This window comes from Stegodyphus dumicola, chromosome 8 (genome assembly GCF_044657685.1).
Source record: "Stegodyphus dumicola isolate Sdum_Otavi_A_Nest chromosome 8, ASM4465768v1".
Taxonomy (NCBI): Eukaryota; Metazoa; Arthropoda; class Arachnida; order Araneae; family Eresidae; genus Stegodyphus; species Stegodyphus dumicola.
Genome location: NC_140775.1, coordinates 6,975,642 through 6,999,048, shown reverse-complemented (window position 1 = coordinate 6,999,048; position 23,407 = coordinate 6,975,642). Strand labels below are relative to the sequence as shown.

General features: G+C 31.5%; 1 protein-coding gene across 7 annotated transcripts in view; it reads right to left on the bottom strand.

Annotated features, from left to right (window-relative positions):
• Positions 1-6,255: 6,255 nt before the first annotated feature.
• Positions 6,256-23,407, bottom strand: part of LOC118196057 (uncharacterized) — a 143,286-nt gene continuing 126,134 nt past the window's right edge. For all 7 annotated transcript variants that reach the window (XM_085821542.1, XM_085821539.1, XM_085821538.1 and 4 more), the window contains exons 6-11: positions 19,381-19,636; positions 16,589-16,760; positions 14,478-14,628; positions 9,413-9,583; positions 7,846-7,943; positions 6,256-7,743 (exon numbers count right to left, since the gene is read on the bottom strand). In XM_085821542.1, the coding sequence (XP_085677668.1) occupies positions 7,506-7,743; positions 7,846-7,943; positions 9,413-9,583; positions 14,478-14,628; positions 16,589-16,760; positions 19,381-19,636 (1,086 nt within the window). In that variant the 3' untranslated portion in view covers positions 6,256-7,505. The remainder of the gene's footprint in view (positions 7,744-7,845; positions 7,944-9,412; positions 9,584-14,477; positions 14,629-16,588; positions 16,761-19,380; positions 19,637-23,407) is intronic.

Genomic DNA, 23,407 nt, shown 5'->3' with positions numbered 1-23,407 from the left:
AAGGCGCTCGATTGTTTTTTATTTTGAAATTTTACGCGGAGTGTATTTTTAAAATACCGCGGAGTTGAAACTTATTTAAGGACATCAACGCGAGTGAAGCCGCGGGTAAAGCTAGTATTCAAAAAATAAAATAAACACACAAAACGTTAATAATAAAAAAGACAAAAGAAGGTTTTGTAAAGCCATCTTAGTAAGAAAAGTGAACATTGATTGATATGACGAAGACTGATTAAAGCAGAAAAATGTATGGGAATACTTAACGCTGCATCGGGTACTCTGAACGCATACTGGCATACTGCTTTTAAAATTTTTATAATTTTACTGTTGAATTGTATATGGTGTAAGTGCGAAGAAAATTATGCTTAATAATAAAGCTAAAACGAAAAAAAAAAAAAAAAAGTATTAGTGGGAGTGAGTGTAGCAGCAGACTGGGACTCTGCGAGCTCAGCGAGAGCGTAAAAAACCTTAACAAACCCTTTTAGGCGACAGTTAAAATCTAAAACTTTTCAGACTTTTGAATGATAATTTTTTGCAGCTTAATATTATCAGAATAGCCGGAAGTAAGCCTGATTAGGAGTCATCTTTTGACTCATCGAAAATTAACCATTATTAAAGACTGCTGAAATTCTTAGAATGCATGTTCTGGTTCGTGAAATATAAGACATTTTCAAGTGCATAATCGAACTGTATTTAAAAAAAGAAAAATTCATTTCGTTTACTTGCGAAACATTTTTATATGTTTTTAAGTAATAATTTGCTTATGCTTTAAACTTTAGGCTGTTGTTAACAATCAATTCTCCCTACGTTGATGAAAAATTACGTGAACAGAAAAATAAGTATCAGGATATCTATATCACGCATTTATTACATCAGAAATATTAACTTGCTTTTAATTTTGTTCACCTTCAGAAGTTGATTATTTGATTTTAACGGTAATTTTCGGTGAACAGCCTTGGTGGCAGCAATTTGGCTTCTTGGGGAAACCGATCGTAATTATGAGAGATTTCTATGCTTTGATGAGTTGGCATTTGAGGCACTGAAAATGACGAATTTGAGGCACTGAAAAGGAGTAACTTCTATCCCTCTCATCTCAGAAGTAACAATAAAATACCATATAAATAAATAAAAGAACTTAAATAAAGGATATAGAATCTTGAATAAATGCTTATATGTTGATAATCTGTTGGAAGGAGGAAATTCTATATTTGAAGGTCGAAACTAGTCTACAGACACAAAATTCATCTTATCAAAGGCAGCTATAAATCTGAGAAAAGAGGGAACTAATTTCAAGGAGCTTTTGAAAGTATGGAATGACAATAGGATTTGAAATATTATCAATTCCTAAAAGCTGTATAGTACCACTGAAGGTATAGGGTATTGTTTGGAACACCGAAACAGATGAAATAAGTTTTGACATTGTCAGAGGAGAGACAGGACACAAAAAGAAGCGTTTTAAAATTAGCATGCAAAGTTTATGTGGATTAATTACACTATTTGTAATTGGTGTTTGTAATTGTGTAGTGATGGGTGAAAGGTGTAGCATGTGATGAAGGGTTAGGTGGGATTTGAAAGTTAAATGGGAAAACTGGACATTTCTAAATTGGAAACTTTATCAACGCCTGGATGATATTTCAAAACAGAGATAACCGAATTTCAATTACATATTTTTGTCGACGCTACTGAGTTAACACACCGAGTAGTCGCTACAAAAGATCAGATGGAAATTTCGAAATTAGCTTTGTAACATCTAAATCAAATGTATCGCCAGTGAAGAAGTTAATCTTGCTACGGTTAGAGTTGATAACAACGCTGATTGCAGCAAGATTACGCAACTTCTTTAAATCCATTTTTCACAAGAAGGATGATTACTCCTTATAGACAGATTCCACAGTAGCCTTCTGCCGAATTCTCGGAAATGCCCAATAGTGGAAGTTTTTATCTCGGATAGAGTCGCTTAAATTTAAGAAATAACCAATCCATCGAACTAGAGACATTGCAATAGTCGAGTTAATCCAGCGAATGTAATGTCAATGAAAAATGCATCTGATAAACAATGAAAAATTATGAGAGCCCAACTGGTTAAAACAACCTGAAGAAACATGCCCTCACAGTAAAGTTGAAATTGATTCTTTGACTATGCACAAAAGAAGATCAAAATTTAAAATATCAGATGCGATATTTGACGAAAATAAGAAAGAGAAGAATCGCCTGCTAGATTTGAAGAAACATACTTCAATTACAAAGTTGTACAGAATAACACCCTATATTAGGAGATTCATATTTAAGGCGAGAAGCAAAAACAGGAAAATAGAATTCAAGCCGAATTAAGTGCAAGTGAAATTGCCGACGCAGAAACCTACTGAACCAAGAAATTATAGAAAGAAAAATTTCTGGAACTTAAAATTAAAGATGCTCATGAGAAGGTATATCACGCAGGAATTGCTGATACGCTAGTCCAAACTCGAGAAAAATTTTGGGTTATGAGAGGAAGACACAGCTAGTCCTCTCTTTGTGAAGAACAGTTGCAGTAAATTTTATATACTTTTTACTTGTGCCTTTACGTGAACAATCCATTTAGAATTGTTTCAAATATGATTTAACGTATACCTATTCAAAACCAGAAGAACCATTTCCCTTAGCGTCTACACATTTCTTATTTGAGAGAAGAATTTTGAGTTAACTGAGCAATTCAGACTTTTTAAACAAGGATATTTTATTGAAACGTTTTAATTATAGAGAACACTTATTGAATTTGTTCTGGAAAAGATGGAGAAGCGAATATCTGACGAACCTAGAATCAGCACACACAGCGCAGAGTTATTACTCCTTTTGGGCTGTTACAGTTCTTAGGCTATTCTATTATACCGTATCGAAAATTTCTGTTTTCAGCTATGGATTCAAGAAATAAAAATTCCGTTCTTGATCGTACTGTGATATCGTCTTGAGCTATGATTTGGTGGACGGAGTTAACTCCTTTAGCTTTAATTTTCAACAGGGTTACGTCGTCGGAGGTAGAATGCAGTTTATTATTTTTAAAGTCCAATGGAAAATTGTACTTTCTTAAAAAGTCTAATTCGAGTATGCAGGGGTCTGTAATATCTGCCACATATGCGGTGTGATGGTAGTCGACACTGCCGAAACGTGATACCCTAACGTTTGACTTTCTGTGGATGTCGATTTTATCACTGGACCTGGAAGGTAATGTAGGGCGGCGTTCAAATGAGTTTACATTCTAACTGTAGAGCCAAATCTTTTCGGGTGATAGTAACATTGGCTCCAGTATCGATGGTCATACTGCAAGGAACTCCACTGATATGTCCCATAATGAATAAACCATTATTGTCGTTACTCATTGCAGAAATCTGAAGCGCTTTAAAATGTGACTTCTCAGTATCCGGCAACATCCGGCCCTCGAGATGGCCGCTAATTAGTTTCCCTCCTCTTTGGGAGCGGTCTTAGCTCTTATGCCTTGGGGTGTTTTGCAGTGTTTCCGTACATGGCCTTCACCACGGCAGTTCCAGCACTTTAGAGTTGGTTCGTTATCACTCCTATTTTGACTCAAGGCATTGACTTTCCTTGTTAAATTATCTAGACGAGCAGCCATTTGATCCACTGGCTCTTGGACTGGAGCAGTTCTTGATCGGGTGTTGGTCTTTATAATTTGGCTGCTGGACTGTCTCGAATTTCATAGCGCACACTAAGGCGCTTTTTAGATCCTTGACATGCGCCATTCGCAGAGCTTTCTGTATGCCATGATCCCGTATGCCATCGATGAAGTACTGCAGGGACAGAACTTCCCTTGTTTCTGTTGGGCAGTAGGAAAAGGACAGATGAGACAACTTTTCAACATCTGGGACGAGCTCCTGGAGTGTTTCTGTGGCCTTCTGCTAGCGAGATTTTAATTGAAGCCTTCTATAGTCTTTTAAACAATTCTCGCCAAAGCGCAGCTGCTACGCACCGGATAAAGCTTTGAAATCTAGCCTCTGGTTTTCGGGCAGAGTTTGAAAGATATCCGCTGTCACTGCTCTCAGAGAAGGGGCGAGATAGCAGGCTGTTAGCTTAGGAATCCCATCCAATCGCGTCCGCTACTGTAGAAAACTGAGTCTTATATACTTGTTAAGAAGTCTCTCCACCATAAGTGAGCAGCTTTAGAGAGTATCCAGAAGGTATGGGTAAAAATTTAAAACCGCCAGAATTGCTTCCTGCTAGTTCTTTAAGCTATCAATTTTTTTCGCGACAACTGTATCCCATTCCAACGACTTTATTCCATTTTCACTGTAATGAGTCTAATGCCACCAGATGTATAGAGAAATGATAATGCTTTAATTCAGCACAAAGCCAATACTTTAAATCCCTTTCTTGCTGCTAAGTCTATAGAGGGAGTAAAGCTGCTAAGTCTATAGAGATAATAAATTTCATAAATGTCATTCTTGCAAGAAATTTAATTAATGTAAAGAATCAAGTAATAGATGATTACCATGTATAAATTCCAAACTCTGAGAATTCCAACTATAATGAGGTATACACAGTAAACATGACTCTTGATAAGAAATCTAGGAGGACCACAAGAACTTATGACCCATAGGCCACAGTTTCAGAAATGCTGGACAATAGAACTCTAATAATTGAAAAGAAAAAGCATGACTTCCAGAAACTGCTTAAATTAAAAAGCATTATCATATTTTCTTTTAATAATTAGTACAAATAAATGTTACTTCACGTATTTATACCTATTGTCATTTTCCTTAATCCTCATTAATAAAATATTAATGATTACAATTATAATCCACTTTTCCTAACTTGAAAGTTAAGATGATGACATACTTAGCTGAAAAACCCAGATTCAGTTTTTTCAAGATGCAGAAAACTGCACTACAGTAAAACAAAATATTTGTATAACATATACTACCACATTAAAAATTAACTTTAACACATTAAGGATTATTTACTTGCATGTGTATCAAGTTTATCCCTTGTTTTAAAAAAATCTTATTTTCCAGTTTTATATTTTTTACAAATTTGTAAGGCATATTTTCCATTCAATAATGGTGTACAAGTGTTACACTGCAAGTGTTCTTTAGAAAAGTATCAAGTACTGAAAGTACAATTTGCTTTTTTTTTTTTTTTTTTTTTTGTTCTGTATTCCTCTATAGTAAGTAATAATACATTGAATTGGTTTATTAGCACTTTGACTAAAATGTGTTTAATATACTTATAAAAATTTACAAGCCCAGTATAAAAATTTCAGTTATAGTTTCTTTTAAATGCATAAAGCTTATAGCAACCTAAATAAAATCTTTTATTAGTCCAAAAGGGTATTTGTCTCAAAACAGCATTTTGTGTTGTTTCACTTTTCAAACGCTTGCCACCAAATATTATCTGCATGTATTATGTTTAAAGAAACTAAATAATGAATAATCTGCATGAATGTTTCTTGCATTGTGAAAAAACAACGATACCCAGAGCCATTCAATTTTGAATAACATAATCCTCCAACTCAACATGGGCAATTGGAAGTCCAAATTTTGAACTTGCTTTATTATCTATTTAAAATTTTGTAAAACAGTAAGGAATTTTTGATTAACGAACTCGACGATTTCAAAGCGAGCAATGGCAACACTGTAAATAAAAGGAAAAAAAAAATTATCTCTTGCGCCTGAGATTGTGTATTGGAAATTCTAAAGATATGCTCTTTTTAAATTATTTTGTGATATTGCTGTTGAATTGAATTTTATGGTTTAAATGCAAAGAACATGATATTTAATAAATAAAGGTAACACACAAAACGTAAAAAAAAAAAAAAAAAAAAAAAAGCGCTCTTCTGCGGCAATAGGTCGTAATATAAAATCTGGAAGCTTTCAGATTTGTAGTTTTTTTTAATTTATTTTTTAAAAATGCAAACTTAATTTGCTATCAGAATGATGTGTTTATATGTATATTTAATATTATTGCTAAGAATGACTATAACAAGAAACATTTGTGAGTAATTAAAAATATTTCTTTCATATGTTCTTGGGATGCAGGAGTTATTATATTATTTCAGTAAATTAAAAATCTCATTGTTCAAGTTTAGGTTAGCGCACAATTTAATTTTTAATTATTTCCTAATCTCCTGTTTCTAAAAATATTTCTTAACAATATGTTTTAAATAAAAAATAAAACTAACCTCTCTTGCATCTGAATACATATTTAGGTATCATAACACATTAATATATATGATATTTAACAAAATTAAATAACTCACTAAAAGGCAAATTACTTATTAAAAATTCCATTTTAATTTTGCCATTACAAGTACAGGATACAAAATTGAAATTTAAATTTTATAAGTAAAAAATAAAATAAAAAAAATAATATTTGACAAAATATATGTTACTTATTTTCAGTTTAACATAAATATTCTCACACATCATTTCTCTAGTATAGAAACATCCAATATTAATTTTTACTTTAGGTACACAATACAGGAATATGTCAATCTACTGTAAAATACTTAAAACCTAGTATACTCAGCAAAAATACAAAATTTTTTATATAAATTATGAACCACTTGAAGAATATATCTCATTACAATTCATAAAGTGGATCTAGCCCATTTTTCAAAAATATTATTTTTATAAAAACTATATTTGTATAATAAAGCATGGTTTAAATATTAAACAACATTTTATCAAAACACAGATGATGTATAACAAATGATACTATTAATTTGATATCAAACAGGAGATGCAAGATCAAGAGTTGCTTGTGATATTCAAAGAAGAGATGCAAGTTAATAGTATCACCTAAAATTGGCTGATAAATATAATAATTCTCTCTTATTAACTTCCTATACAATACACTCAAATCAAAGTTTTGAAAATTAATTTGAAATAATAATTTCTTTAAATTTAAAATCATTTAAGCCAATAAAAAAGTATATTTTATTTAAACATGATTAGTGAGTTAAACAATCAAACAGATCATTTTTATTACAAATGTAATAATTTAAAATATGCCTTCATGTCATAAGTAGAGTAAGATAAATTTACACAAACTCGTACAAAAGATATAATACAGTTAATGCTTGGCAATAGTGTGGTTTCAAGATGGTGTAGCTTAAAAGATTTACTTTTTCTAGACAAAATATATATATATAAGAAAAACTGAATTACCATTAGACATTTTTTAAAATAATAATTTTGCATACATTAAAACAAAAACATATGTATGTCAAAAATATATTGATATAAACAAAAATAAATGGTAGCTTTAAAAAAGCTTTGCACTGAAAGAAGTAATTTCGATTTACAGCAAATTATAGCCAAAAGCCATCAGAAACAATTTTATTAAGAATATTTAGTTTTTAATTTAAAAATTTAAAAAACAATCATATATTTAAATTTTCGTCTTCATTCAGCTGAATAAATATTTAATTAAAAAAAAAGAAAGAAAAACATTTCTATGAAATATATAACAAAATAATCATTAGTTAAAATTCTTTAAAGTTAGAACATGACTGAAGTTTAGTAACCCATAGCACAGCCATCTGAACGTGGATCAGATCCTGTCCACCAAATATTTTCTGTTAAAGAAGAATTTCTTATCCAAAGAACAGGGCGGGCAATTACATGACCCTTTCCAAATATTTCTCGTTTAGGCCCAGAATAAAATTCATCACAGACTTCATGACCATAATTTTGAAGAACAGGAATAACAGATGGATTGATACCTTCTTCTAAGTACAACATATTCAGTGTGTTCCTAAGAAGAAAAAATAATAAAATAAAACTATGTTAGCGGTTTTTGTGGGAAAAAAAAAAAAAAGAATTAAAAGTATAAATGTGGAAAGAAATTAATATTAACTTGTATGTCAATAATGTCTTTGACTCTCCTACAAAAAAGCGTGGTTGGTTCAATGCATTTTGAGGATCCATGCCAAAGATTATCATGTTTATAAGCACCTAAAAGAAATTGAAAACATTGCAAAAGATTTGCCCATTTTGATAAAACCTGAAAACTTAGTATATATATATTAAAAAAAAAAGCACAAATATGCAAAAATAACAAAACTATTTAAGTTCATGAAACCTTATCTATGATCAAAAATTTGCAATCGTAATTCTTTTGATCATCACCTAGATACATACTTTTGGGTCAATACTATATTCTTTTATTAAACTGACCTGCATCATCCTCTTTATTTTTAAAATTTCCATTCTTTTTAAAATTGAAAATTTTCTTGCTGCTTTCCACTGAAGATTTCTAAAAATTAGCCATATCCAGATGACATTTGTTGTTACTTTAATTTACACTTTTCAGTTACTCGTCAGTTTTACTAGTAACCAGTGATTAACCATCTCAAGTTTGTCAGCATTTATCCCCAAACAATGCAGTAAACTTAAACCATAAGCAAAACCAAATAAAAGTTTTTCATGTTCCATTCTTTCATAGTAATTTGAGATGTTTCTTCATTTTATAAGTTTTCATGCTTGTTAAGTGCATCCTAAGATGATGACAATTTTCAGTTTCTCATCAACTGGAAATGATGCTATTGCATTTTTCCAAGATTACTCTCAATCTGAATTTGGAAAGATTAGCATGAAATTAAGTTAACCACTGAAATATATGGAAATGCAATCCGAAAAACTGCCAGAAAGGTCATCGTACTGTTAATCAGCAATCATTCAGCATTACTGGATTATTTTGAAATCATTATAAATACTGCAGTAAAGTACTTGATGTCTTATTAGTCACTTTGCTGATTCATGGCCACTGAAAAAAATTAATTCTTTTTTTCTTTCAGTATTCTGTTACAATTCCGTTATTTAAATGTGCTATTCTAACTTTTTGTGTGTGTGGGGGGGAGGGAAACACAGTGTCTGCACTTTTGGGTATTTTCCCTTACTTGTCAGTAAAAACAACAACTACCACTTTTTTAGTGGTTTAGTGGTTCTTTAACTAAATGGGGGTATTGCCTAAAGAACAAATTAAATGCTAAGTGCAAAACTGAGCAGAGAATAGAGGTTGAGATATCATTTCTGCTGAATATACAATGCATTTCAATTGTCAGACAGAAAAGGGGAGAAGAATGCTGCTATATCTACAAACCAATTCTTACCTTTTGTTTGAATGGAATTCATTTTATTTTGAATGTCTCATTAGAACTTGTTTATGACTGTGAAATTTTACTTCTGAGACAAATGATGATGTTTAACAAAAAATGAGAATGGCTGTTTCATGGAAGAAGCTTTTCGTGACAAATGATAAGTCAAAACTTTAGAGTAACTGGAAATTTTCATTTAACAGTTTCAAAGGATCTATACATGGTTTTGTTATGCAAACAGCTTTTTAAATAATCACATTGTTTAATTTCAAAACACAGTTAAAATATATAGATATAAAACAAAATAATAACAAATGAATTGAATACCTGCACGTGCCCTTGTGGTTGCATCCAACGGCCAATAACACCGAACACAGCAATTAAATCATTAGTAGCATCATCTGTAACTAAACCAGGAATAATTGTATGAAGTGGAAGTTTCTCGGGACCATAAACATTTGGGCTCCTTTCATCCAAACTCAAACACTTGGCACGGTCCTATAAGAGCATGCATTTTAAATATTTTAAAATTAAATATTATGAAAGAAAATTTTTGAAATGCTCTCTAAAGCTTTGCTAGAAACTTTTACAGCATTACTTCATTCAATACACAAATTAAATCCATTAATTTTCCTTTACTTTACACACAGGAATTTTCTTTGAAGATTATTTTTTAAACATTTTTTTAAAGATTAAATAAATTTTCAGATTTAATCTAATCTATATCAGTAAGAATTTATGAACTTTTCATGATGCTTAAGATTTTATTGTTATTATATTAAATATTTAGAAAGTAAACATATATTGCGTATAGTGGAATTCAAATAATGATTCTAGAACTCAATATTTTCGAAATACACAATATAACATAAAAAGCAACACATCAAGAAGGAATTATCTGCATAGGATGAAAATCTGTTTTCAATAAAACATGTATCACAATATCATAGGAATTGAATGTCTTATTGAGGAAATACAGCAACAAGAGTTTTAAAAAAATTCTGATGCAAGCTGCTCTCTAGCTGGCTATTGACTCCTTGAGTTGGCAGATGTCCCCCTACAAGATTGCTTGTCACATACATTCCAACTAGCAAGTTAAATCAGCGGGATTCAGAGACAGTCGGAGACACACACACATCATTGTCCACATATGTTCTGTTGATCACACCATCCCGAAAAGTGTTGGAGAAGCATGAAGACAAGCAATAGAAAGGTGTGCCATGTGCAGCTGGGCATTACCTTTTGAAATGTAAGTCCTGGATGCCTATTCTACATTCTGAGATTCAGCATCAGTTTGTGGACCGTGAGATGTTGCTGCTAATGAAAAACAAGTCTGCCCAACATCCCATATTCTCTGAGTACAGAAGTCATCGGAAATGCAGGGAAAAGTGTTGCCTCGTTGTCAATCAAGCTTCTCCAGTTGACGTTCTACGTACACAACAGCTTTGTATGTGTTTTCAGCGCAATTATTTTCGTATTTAAATGAAGAATACAATCATAGATCCCTGAATCAGTGGCGAATTTACAGAAAATATGTTGATGCTTTTGCTGTGCCATAATATGTTTTTATTGCATATTTCAGATTGACAAAATTTATAGTTATTTTAATTTGCGATGAACTGGGAGAGTATTTGGAGCCATATTCAGAAAACATGATCACAATTTCTACTGAAAGAAGGGTTATACTTTACCTGAAATTATAGATATATATTGTAATTATATAGTTTAAAAATGTAGAAGATGATAAGTATTTATCTAGGACATAATCTTTCTTCAGTTAATAAAAATATAGACATCTGAAAAGCATCAACTTGATTTATGTATAGCAAGAATTTATTTTAAAATATAACAGTGGAATACCTTACAAAGAATACTGTGAACACTAAGGAATGTCATTCATTATTGTGCAAAATTCGCACTACTGTAAAATAAAAATGAAATATATATATATATATATATAACAATAAAATAGTTTTATAATATTTTTTCAGTAGTAGTACTACTACTAGTGTGATATTTTTTAAAATAATGTTTAGCCCAGAAGGGCTATTAATTTCGTTTTGCCATTTTGTGGTGTTTCACGATAAATAGCCTTTCACTTTTCAAGATGTTGCCACCAAATATTATTGCACTGTATTATATTTGAAGAAAATAAATAATGAAGAATTTGCATAAATGTATGACTGTTTCTTGCACTGTGATAAAACAAGAGTACCTAGAAACATCAAATTTTGAATTACATAATCCTCCACCCTAATATAGAATACAAGTCTAAATACACTGCGCACATTTTTTATGATGTTCTTCATTTCAGATGATGTGGGAGCAAAAGCTGCATTATTCCTTTCATTTTCGTCATCGGAATCTGTATTAATGATACTTTTTGAGCTTTGAACAAACTCCAAAATGTCTTTGTCTGCTGTACTTGAGGCTATGCACACATTATTATCATCTATTGCAACGCATTCTTCTGCTAATGCAATAATACAGAAACTTTCTCAAACATTTCATTAAGTATTAGCTCAGTTTCAATATTTTCCTTCTCCATTTTTTTGGAACCAAAGAATCTGATACTTTTGAGAATCGTGCATGAAGAAAACAATTTTCATTCGCCCTTGGAGTAACTGAATTCCATGCAGAGTGCAACACATGAAGAGACAGAGTCATGCAGAGTGTAATATATGAACCAAACTCACTGATTTTTACTCGCGCTGTGATGTACACGTAACCAAATTCCAAATCTAACTGATTCGAGATAAGATGTTTGTAGGGGTTTCTCCGTTAAGTTGAAGATGGCTGCCCATACCGTTTTTTTTTTTTTTTTTTTTGAGTCAATATTGTTCATGCAAGTAGTATATGGACCCAGTGATCCTAGAATAGGCATCCAGGGGTTCTTGAAAGGAAAGACAACACTAATGGGTATGGAATCTCATCAATGTACTGCTGTGCTATAATGTTGCTATGGATGACAATCAAAGAGATCTAGCTATCAAATGAAATGGCACACTATACCATAACTCCTAGTTGTCAGGCTGTGTCTTGTGTAAAGTGAATATCCAACTGCTGTCCAGGATACCTTCAGACATGTCTTCACTAGTCATCAGGGTTCAATTCAAAGCAGAACTCATTGCTGATAACACTTCTACTCCAGTCTGCGAGATGTGGCCGACAAACGTGCAGAATTGCCTGACAGTGTGCAATGGTGAGAAGCCACTGGCACAATAGCTCCTGTGACCTCAGCCCTATTCAATGAGCCACATATGAAAGGTCATTGTAGTCACTAGTGTTCCAGTTATGCAGTGGATCCTAAATAAAGATGTGTAAGGTGCTGTGAACTTCTAAAGATGTGTAAGGTGCTGTGAACTTCAATTGAACAAAATTATCTTCACGTTCTGTTACTGCTCTGGGTAGACCGCTACCTTCTTAGCAGCCATGATTCACCCATTCCTTCTGATACTGTCAAATGGTAGCAATGCTCTGGCCCAAATGTCTAGCGATCCTGCTAAAAAATGAACAATATACTTCAGTCTAATTGCATGCTATCACTCAAATGGTGACATCTGCTCATACCGTTCACGAACCTGTCAATGAGGCAATGGTACCATACACATGAATATATGAAAACAAATTTGCATGGAAGTTATGCCTTAACCATTTCGTTGCTCCATTGCAATGTACTAAAACTCCAGTTAGTCAATCGTTGGCTGCCAAAAGTTAATCATTTGCATATTTTATCGTAAGGTATGGGCATATGCAATTTTATCACATTCAGATAACTCCTTCTTGGTGTGTTGCTTTTTATGTTACAGAGTGTATTAATGAATGATGGTGCTGTTTATTTAATATTATGTCTATCATTTACATTTTTGCTAATCAAGAAATTTAATATATTCTTAGGTTGTTGTTTGATCCAAAACATTGCCTTTATACATTATTTAGATGCTTTCATTTTTTAAGAATTATATAAACAGAACTTTGTTAAAATTACATCTGTCATTGTGCATTGGTTTGCTTCCATAATGCATTACAGTTTTCTTAAAAAAAGTTAAAAAAAGAATTCTTTTATGAATCGCATATTTTTTACATAAATAGGCAAGAATAATAGCTTAAATTTCATTGTCAACAAGAATACCACAAAATAACTTTTAACCCACTTAACTCAGAGATTGTATCAATAATAACATTATAGAAAGGCATTACAAATTTAGTACTGTACAAAGTCCGTAATCTGGACTCGTCGGGACTTCGGCGATTCCAGATTATAGATTATCAATTTAAATCTGGTAAGATGGCATGCAGAAATTATACAATTAAAAATATCAAAACCGTAATTTATGAAATAAAGAGCAATTATGATCTAAAGGGTAACAAAATTTACACACACACACACACACACAAAAAAAAAAGTTATTTGTTTACTTTATTAAACACTTCTTTCAAGTTGTTTAAGTTGCTTCGTTTTTTGTGCTAATACTTTCTATTTTAACTCTCTCTTCTATAAACAGACAAAATTTCTTGTTCTGTTACAAAGTTTCACTGTTCAAATCCTGTGTTGAGAATATCGACTAACTTGTCAATCGAAATTTTTTCGTTTTCGATAACCTCTCTGTCACTTTCTTCACTATCGGAAGTGCGCATGTGTAAGCGCTTTACTGGCTTTACGCGCATGCAGAAGTTTGTGGCTTTGAGGTCCGGATTACAGATCATTCCGGATAATTGACATCCGGATTATGGACTTATTACTGTATATTATTTATTAATAAATAGTAAGCTTTTCGTCTAAATATTTATTATACAAAATACTCAAACAGCAAAGATTTGTGAGCTTGGTGTCACATAAATTCCTTAAAATATGAATTTAATGGGTGTTGTGCAATTCTGCAGTGTCTTTTATTGTGCCATTTTGCTGAATGTTTTGAGTAAGGCAACAGTATAATGTCCCATAACTTTGAAAATATTCCTCTGCTTGCTGTTCTGTATCAGGCAGGCAACATTTTAAATTTAACTTTTTTTCCCCAAATGCAAGAGAAAACAGAGGAATACGAGTCAAGTTATAGCCTTCTTCACAAAAGCTCAACTGGTTAATAAACTGATTTAGTTTAGGATCAAAGTTACCAAAAACCAAAGCGATTTTTAAAGTATGTTGTGATGTCATGCTTATCTGTTATTGGTTAATTTGCAATGTCTGGTGGCAGTTTTTATTTCTCAGAAATGATCAATATAAAACTACATAACTACCACCCGGGATATGTTGAAAAAACAGACAGGGAAAAAAATCTCAGGTAAGGCATTCCCCTCCTTTTTTTTTTAAAATTTTTATTTAGCATTTTATTGTTTATTTCTAGAATTCTTTGAGATTTAATATTAGTGATTACATGACTTTTATACTTACATGGAGAACAAATCCACAATCTTTTGGTATTATACCTGTACCAAAATTTGAAGACACACTATATATAAAAGAACAGCCATTGCCTTCTTCATCTACTACTGCTACATAAGAAGTATTGCCACCACTTAGGATCTTAGAATACCCAGTAGCTCTGAAAAGTATATATTTTAAGGAATCATTAATATTTTTTACAACAGTTAAAATAATAATAATAAATATTTTTTATTTATTTTACTAAATACTGCAGATATCCCAGTGACAAACAAAAAGATATGAATTCAATTCAATTTGTATACAAACACCTAAGCTAAGAATTTTTTTAAACATTATATTATGCATATCATTAAAATTATTGCATATTTTAGTTCAAAACTGCGATTAATAAAAACTATGAAACTCATTATTCATCAATAGTTATGCAACTAGGAATATATTTGTTCTTCACAAAAGGAAAATGAGCCAGATTATTAGAAAAGTTTTAGTTATTCATCAAAATAAAATGCATGATACTTAAATATCTACCGTATATACTTGCGTATAAGTCAATACCGCGTATAAGTTGACCCCCCCCACTTCGACATAAAAAATTTGTAGAAAATAAGAAACCCGTGTATAAGTCGACCCTCTCCCCACTTCCGAAATCGATCGAGAAACTTCGAAAATATTTTTTTTATGTACTACATTTATTCAAAATCATCTGAGAAAAAAAAGCAAATATACGATAAAAAATACCTTGGTAAATAAACAAAATCAAAATCCTTCAACATCCGATTCATGGTCAGATTCGCAAAACATTTTATAGAACTCTTCCGTCGTCATTGGCTCGTCATCATATTTATTTTCAGTCTCGAACTCCATATTGTTACAATCACTACTAGAGCCTTCGTTGTCATTTTCACTTTCAAAGACAGCATCATCTTCCGTGCCATCTAGTTCGTTGCTAATACAACATTTTTAAAATGATTTTATAATCATTTCAGAGGATATTTCGTTCCAAGCATCTTTAACCCACTGAGCAATTAATGTAATATTGGGCTTTTTAATGTTGCCTCCCTTTGTAAATGATTGTCGACCGGAACTAATCCGCTCTGCCCAATATTTTCTTACATTTACTTTGAAGGGCTTATTGGGGCAAACATCTAGGGGTTATCGAAACTTACTCTAGTTAAAGTATGAAACTCTGTGATTAGTTCGTCACATAATTTAAGTCATGAAATTACTTTAAGTAAGTGACTTATTTGATAAGTCGTCCAATTTGAGTGCGGGAAGAAAACAACTGCATTACATAAAGAAATTTTTGAACTTCCGATTCTTTTAATTTTTTATGGCCTCGCGAATAAGTCGACCCCCCACTTTGAAGTCTTTTTTTTGTCCAAAATATCTCGACTTTTACGCGGGTATATACGGTAATTACAGCACAGACAAAGATCAGATTTAACTGAAAAATTACTCCTTAGAAAAAATTTGCAACATGGTTTAGACAGAAAATGAACAAACTATGTATTTTTTGCTGTCATGGGGGGGGGAGGATTTTGAGCCATTTAAAAAAAAAAAACTTATAAATTATACAAATACCAAAATTATAATAATTAAAAACAAAAATAAGATGGGAAAATTTTTAAATTGTGGTTTTATTTAAACATTTTAAAGTTTTTTGATTAAAATATTAATAGCTTAATTTTAGCAGCATTTACTTTTTAATGCTGCTAAAATTACAGTGAAATATAATAAAATACAGTAGTTACATTATCCATTAAACACATCGTAAAAAAATATTTCCATCATGATGTTTTGCACAATAATGTTTTCCCTTGGATCATTTTGATCTGTGATTTTTTTTGCCATGAAGGTTTCATTAGAATACATAATTATAATGCTCATCTTCAACTGAATCACATTTTTTGTCCCTTTCACCAGCTCAAAAAATTTTTAGTAAGCACAGAAATACATACCTAACATATAAACATTTTTCTCAAACCTCTATAAAAAACTGTTTTTAAAGAAACAACCACAATTTTACTGCATGTTAACAAAGTCTGCAATATACGATAAATGTAGCGAGCACACACACACAAAGAAAAACACTTTGGGATACGAAATTTTATTTATACCTTTGGGTGCTGATACAGTTTTTGAGTTTTTTAGCAGTATCATCAGACAATAATGTTTTAAGGGATTTGGTACTATAGTCTGGATCACATAAATAATCCCAACATTCTAAGTATGAAAACTTCGTAACTTCTGCTATAATGTGTATATATTCTGCAGAATTGTGACCAAGAGCTGAAAAACAAAATAATATTAATCACACGATTATACTAAATTTGAATGTAACTTTTACATGCATATGTTTAAACTCTATGTTATATAAATTCTGATTTAATAATAGTGAATAGTTAAAAATTGTTACATTCAGGAATTCTCTTACTTGAATTTTAAACATGATATACAGTATTTCTTTGTGTATTTCCCCCTCTAGTCTTTTAGCATTAAGTTCTAAAATATTTTCCCCTCTAAGGGTTAGTTTATTCCTTAGAACTGCATTCCCTTGTACATTTTTATTTTGATTTGACCTATTCAATTTGTATTTGCATTTTTGTACTATCATTTCACTCATTTTACTTTCCCTCACATTTATTATTTGAAACTTATTTTGTGCAGATTCTTCATTAAGCTGCCTGGGCATGGCATGTGTTCTCACACATAAGAAACTTTCCAAACATGTGACTTCACCTTACGTCTGTTAATTATGTTCCAACTCATTATAGCCGTATCTCTATCTATCACATATCTATCATATTTGATGTGCTTTATCTTTCAAAATCTGGATTTTCAGTTCACCCTCCTTCTCCTTCATTCCTCTAATATCCCTCTTGGGAAATGCCACTAAGACTCGTGTACGGGAGGTACCCCTGTGACTTTACAAGGTAACAAACAAGATGGCTCAATTACTGACAGATATTGTAATGTTAATATCACTATGCATTCTTATTCGAGTGTAGATTGTTTTTAAATAAATAATATTACAATAGTTACCAGTAGTTTATCCATGACTACTTTTAATTTGCTATGTTTTTACCGTAACTGCATTCTTCATAAATTAAATTACTTGTTTAATTTTATCCTCCAAATTTTCAGATGATAAAATTAGTTACAAAAAGGGGGAAATGCAAAGAAATAAAGTATATTACAAAATGTTACCCCCCAAAAAAAGCATTCAGATTTTACATTACGCCCAAAGGGGTGTTTTTGTAATATTTTGTGTGTTACCTTTATTTATTAAATATCATGTTCTCCACACTTAAACCATAAAATTCAATTTAACAGCAAAATCAAAAAATAATTTAAAAATGAGCATATCTTTAGAATTTCTGATACAGTTTCATGCGCTGGAGGTGTGTCCCCCCCCCCATGTAGTGTTGCATTCCTCGCTTTGAAATTGTTGAGTTTGTTAATTAAAAATTCTTTAATGTCTGACAAAATATGAAATAGATAATAAAACAAATTCCAAATTAGGTCTTCCAAATTCCCATATTCACAGGAGGATTACATTTTTCAAAATTGGATGGCTCTAGGTACCATTGTTTTATAACAATGTGAGAAACATACATACATTTATGCAGATTCTTCATTATTTAATTTCTTGAAATATAATACAGGGCTGCAATATTTGGTGGCAAGAGTTTGAAAAGTGAAACAACGCAGAAAGTGAATCGACACAAAATGCGAAAACGAAATTAATATCCTTTCTGGGCTAATGCCCTTTTGGCTAAAAAGAAGGGGAAGGACGATCTGTATTTTTCCTAATTTTTCAGTCTTTACATCTTAGGCTGTGTTCAGACGGGGGCACAAAGGGCATAAGTGGTTAAAACCGAGCTGCGTTGCCAAGGCAACCAACCAGTCTATGCTACGTCACATAATCTGGTTTAAGGCTCGTGGCACAAGGTTCTATGTTTTCAACTTTACGGAGAGTTTGGGATAAGCGTCGACCAATCAGAGCGAAGCTAAAAGTAAGTGGCTTTCTTTAGACAACTTTGCTGTTACATTGAAGGCGACATTTCTTTTTAATATGGAGCTCATCGTATCCGAATGAGTTGTAATCGTATTCAAACGAAATAATGAGTTGATCTCGCAAGAAATCTACGATGATGACATGCATTTATTAATGAGTTTTCACAATAAATTGAAAAATATGGATGAAACTCGTAAAGCAAAAGTTAAGCTCAGGATCATGCACGCTGTGTATGATCCAGTAGATGATTTATCCCATCCATTATTTTTCATTTTATAATGAAAATTCTTTAAAAAATGCATGCTTGCAAAAATTTTATTTTTTCTGTGTAAATTATTATTATTACTTTCTTTCCATTTATTATTTTTGTATAAACTAATTCTATCATTTTCTTTCTGTTTAATTATTTTTGCATTTAAGAATAAATTTATTGAAAAAGCTGAAACTATTGTAGACACATCAACGCATGTGCAAATTTAGCTCTCATTGGCCACAGTTTAGACCCTCGTCTTACAGGTGTGAACAGAACTCAGAATCTCAGAAGAATATTTTATATCCTTATGACTATGCCTCTATGCTCTTTATGCTGCCGTCTGAACATAGCTTTAAGCTCATCACAGCCAATGTATACCACAATTATAGCATAAACACTCACTTCTAGTTGCTTATAATTAATATTATAAAAAATTAGTCTAGAAACTGGACTGTAATTTTTCTTATATTTTGTTCCTTTTTTGCATTTGCAATAAAGCATATGATTTACCTACCTAAAATTCACAACTAGTAATTTTATTTTAATTAAACTCAAGAACTACAAAAATATCATTGCAAACACAAATTATTCACAGATAATGATGTGATAAATCTCAATAAGAAAGAAGAGGAGCGTACCTTTTAAATCAAATAACCTTAATACATTGAGAGCAACTAATGCAACAATGCCAGTAGTATTGGGTTTCATTTCCCATATTCTAAACCCATTAAAGTTAATGTAAACTGCATCAGAAGGATAAGTAGATGAAGAAATATCTAGATGTTTCTTCATATCTTCTAAAGTTAAAACTCCACCAGAATGCTGTACTTCATTTACAATATTTGAAGCTGTATTTCCTTCATAAAATTCTTTAGGACCAAATGCAGCAATTGACTGAAAGATAAGCAGAGTTTTTCAACTACAGCATTTAGTAAATCAAATTTTATTTTGAGACCTAACTATGTAAAAAGAAAAATATTAATTTAATCAGACATAAAAGTGACAAACAAGTATGGAATAGATGATACATCTTCTGGTCAGATTTCAATCAATAAGAGGCAATTTTTTATTATTTTTGTTAATTTTAATTATGCTACTATTATAACCTCATGATGTATTATTCACAATGTATCTGCTAAAAGAAGAAAATAGTCAAAACTGCACTTTTTTAAAACAGACAAAAACTGCCAGAAAAAAAACCTGAGAAGAATGTAGTAATAATTAACTATACAAGTAACACACTGATCCTTCTATAGATATCATCTAGAATAGATATATTTGAAATTTGTAAATATTCTTTTCAATTTCAAGACAATTAATTAACTTTTATTGCACTTATTAGATAAATATCTTGCTAAATTTTACTGAAATCTTTTCTTCAACAGAATTCATCAGAAGGAAACTTTAATGAAATGTACTTAAAAAACAGTTAATGCTATGAACAACTATTTAAAAAAACAGACACCTACATGAAATTGGTTAGATTACAAATTTTTACATATTTATAGTTAGTAAACCTTTCAATTTTAAACAAATGAAATGAAAAACATTATGCAATTTTAGAAGCTTAAATGCTACTAAGAAGGCCTTTTTTCTTAAGTACATCCCTGTATGGAACATTTTATTGCAGAGGATTTGCAGAACTAAAAAGAATCATTTACCCATTTTTTACACACACATATACTCTCTCCCGAAATCCCAAAAAATAAAGGGTACTTACGTATTAACGCAACCAGGCCAACATTCACATAAATCACCAAATTTGGCGACCCTACTTACGGCAACCCTACGTGTTATACGTAGTTTTGTAAAAAGAAAAAATAACACTTGGCGTGTACTACCACAGCAATGGTTTTCGGCGGAATTTGCCGAGAAAAGAAAGACACTTTTTTGGTTACTGTACCTAACAGAAGCGCCGTTACCCTCATAGAAAAAATTTGCGAAAATATCAAGGAAGGAAGCATCATTTATTCGGATTGCTGGAAAGGATAAAATACAAGCGAGTTTGAAAATGCTGGATTTCTGCATGGAACTGTTAATCACAAATATAACTTTGTGGATCCCAACACAGGCGTTCACACACAACATGTAGAGCGCATGTGGGGCTCAGCCAAATGGCGCAACAAAAAACAGAGAGGAACAGCCCATCATCATCTTAACTCATACCATATCGAATTTATATGGCGCCAAGCTCAAGCTGTTAATGGCGAAGACGGTTTTCAATCGGTGCTAAAAGCAATAGCCAAAAGATTTCCGCCGAAAAAATAATTCTGCAACTTATTCAAATTCGAAACTGGAAGGTTTCAATTGCTATTTTATATTTTAAAACAAAATAATATAAAAAACTGTATTAAAAATTATCTGTAATTAATAAATGTACATTTTCTTTCTATTCATACTTTTTTATGTCAAACTTACAAATCGCGCCAACCTGGTTGCGATAATACAAAGTACCAAATAAAGAAGTTACATGATGTTATTGGTACGTGACACACAAATTGTTACTCTGCAGTTAAGAAATATATAGTATCAGAAACATCTTTTATTAATTATGATTATGGCAAAAATGTTTATAAAAATTAAATCAACTGAACAAATTCTAAATGTCAATTAGATATATTAGTAAAATATAAATTATTAAGAGTTACATTATATTTCTTTTAAATCACTCAACTTGCTACGCAAATAGTAATTTTAATTTGAAAAATAATGAGGCGATGCTGCATGGATTGGCAACACATCTGAGAACTGGCAATTTTTCAGAACAACATTATATGATATGGAATATGGAAAATTTAATATCACTACATTGTGTATATTTCAATATTTAAAAAGTTATTATACAATGGCTGTATTACTTGATTACGCCAAAGCGCTAGAGGACTCTGTCTTTTAGAAAAAGTTTTTCAAAGAAATTGCTTATTTTTATGCTGTACTTCAGTGAAACCATACACCTAACCCGTTCAACATAACAATACAAGTAAAGCTGAGCTACAAGTGTTTCTTCCTTGCAACCACTCAATCCTGGTTGGCTTATATTTACTGTGAATCTGGTATCAATATACATAGTAAAATAAAGAAATTATCATACTGTATGAGGTAAACAAAATAGCTTTCAGTTAAATTGTTGTAGCTAAATTGTAAGTTGAGTCCAATTTGAATAAATCATTTATGACTTTATATGAATTAAAATTTACAAAAAAGCTCAATATTTATTTGCTTTATTTTTTTCTAATTTTGAAATTGCACTTTCTTAAACCTGCACTGCGCCAATGTCATTTTTGTGGCCCAAGGATGCTACAAAATACACTTTCACTTTACAGATCGTACTGTTTTCCTGAATTAGGAAGTCTATATGAGATAGTCAAAAATTCAACAATTTTATAAGTAAAATCAGATTATTATAATAACAGCCTAAAAAAAATAATAAGTTGGATCAAATTAGTTAAGAAAGAATGTAATTTGCTATTTAGCTGAACATAATTTCTTCCTAAACTAATTCATTCTCTCTTTCTGCTGTTATACAAACAAACAAAAAAGAAAAGTATTAGTAACACCCCACTCCAAACAAATGTATCTTGGAGATTCACTTATAGTTTAAGACAAAGAGCAAAATATTAGTCCCTCCTTTCATTCATTGAAGTGTCAAAAGTGTGATAAAGGCTAACATCAATCAATGTATTGTCAATGGCCACAATGGAGCGATTCCCTGGCTAAGTACATATTTGAAAGTGACATACGAGACTCCCAGTTAGTCCAGAGGAAAACTGCTTTTATGACACACCTCCTTTTTCTGGAGAATTGTATTCTTCATTACTAAATTTTATTAAAAATTCTTGGTAGTCTCAAGGTCTGGACATTGAATAGCTTGATTTTGTACTGTATATGCAACATCACTGTCTATAGTCAAATGCAGTGCAGCACTGCACATAACCTGCAATTAGGTGCATACGATATGACTGCTTTTTCTAATTTCCAATCTTTAGCTGTTGGATTGTAGGGCATTGGCACAGTTATATAAAATTACCATGGTATGTAACTTCCCCTTAAGAGCTGCTGGATTGTTGAGCATTGGCACAGTTATATAAAATTACCCATGGTATGTAACTTTTCCTTAAGAGCTGGATGCTCCAGCAATCTTGCAAAATTATATAATAATCTTAATCAGTCCTACATTCATTCAAATGCAAAAATACAATACGAGATCAGTTGTTATTACCACCAATTTTATTTATATAAATCTATGGAATTTAACCGATTGTTTACATAAGAGCATTCTCTGTATTAATCATATTCCTCTGATGACATCTTTTTTAACTTTTATTCTTTAAAGAGATGCAAAGCTTAAGAATATACAGATCATTCATCATGAAGGAGCTACATTACTGAAAGACATGTAGTGTATACGATAGATGTATTATGGAAATAAGATATCCAGTTAAAAATGAAAAACACTTTTTGATAGTTTTCCATAAGAAATAGGCCAGTATGTTTATGGGATACTTATGCATTATCGCAACCACTTACCAGAGTCGCCAAATTTTCAGAATGTGCCAAACTCTGATAACCATGTACATGATCATTCTTTATGCAATCTTGCTCATAATAACCCATAAATCAACAATGTTACCATTTTCTTATGCAATCTTTTCCCTATATTCAAAG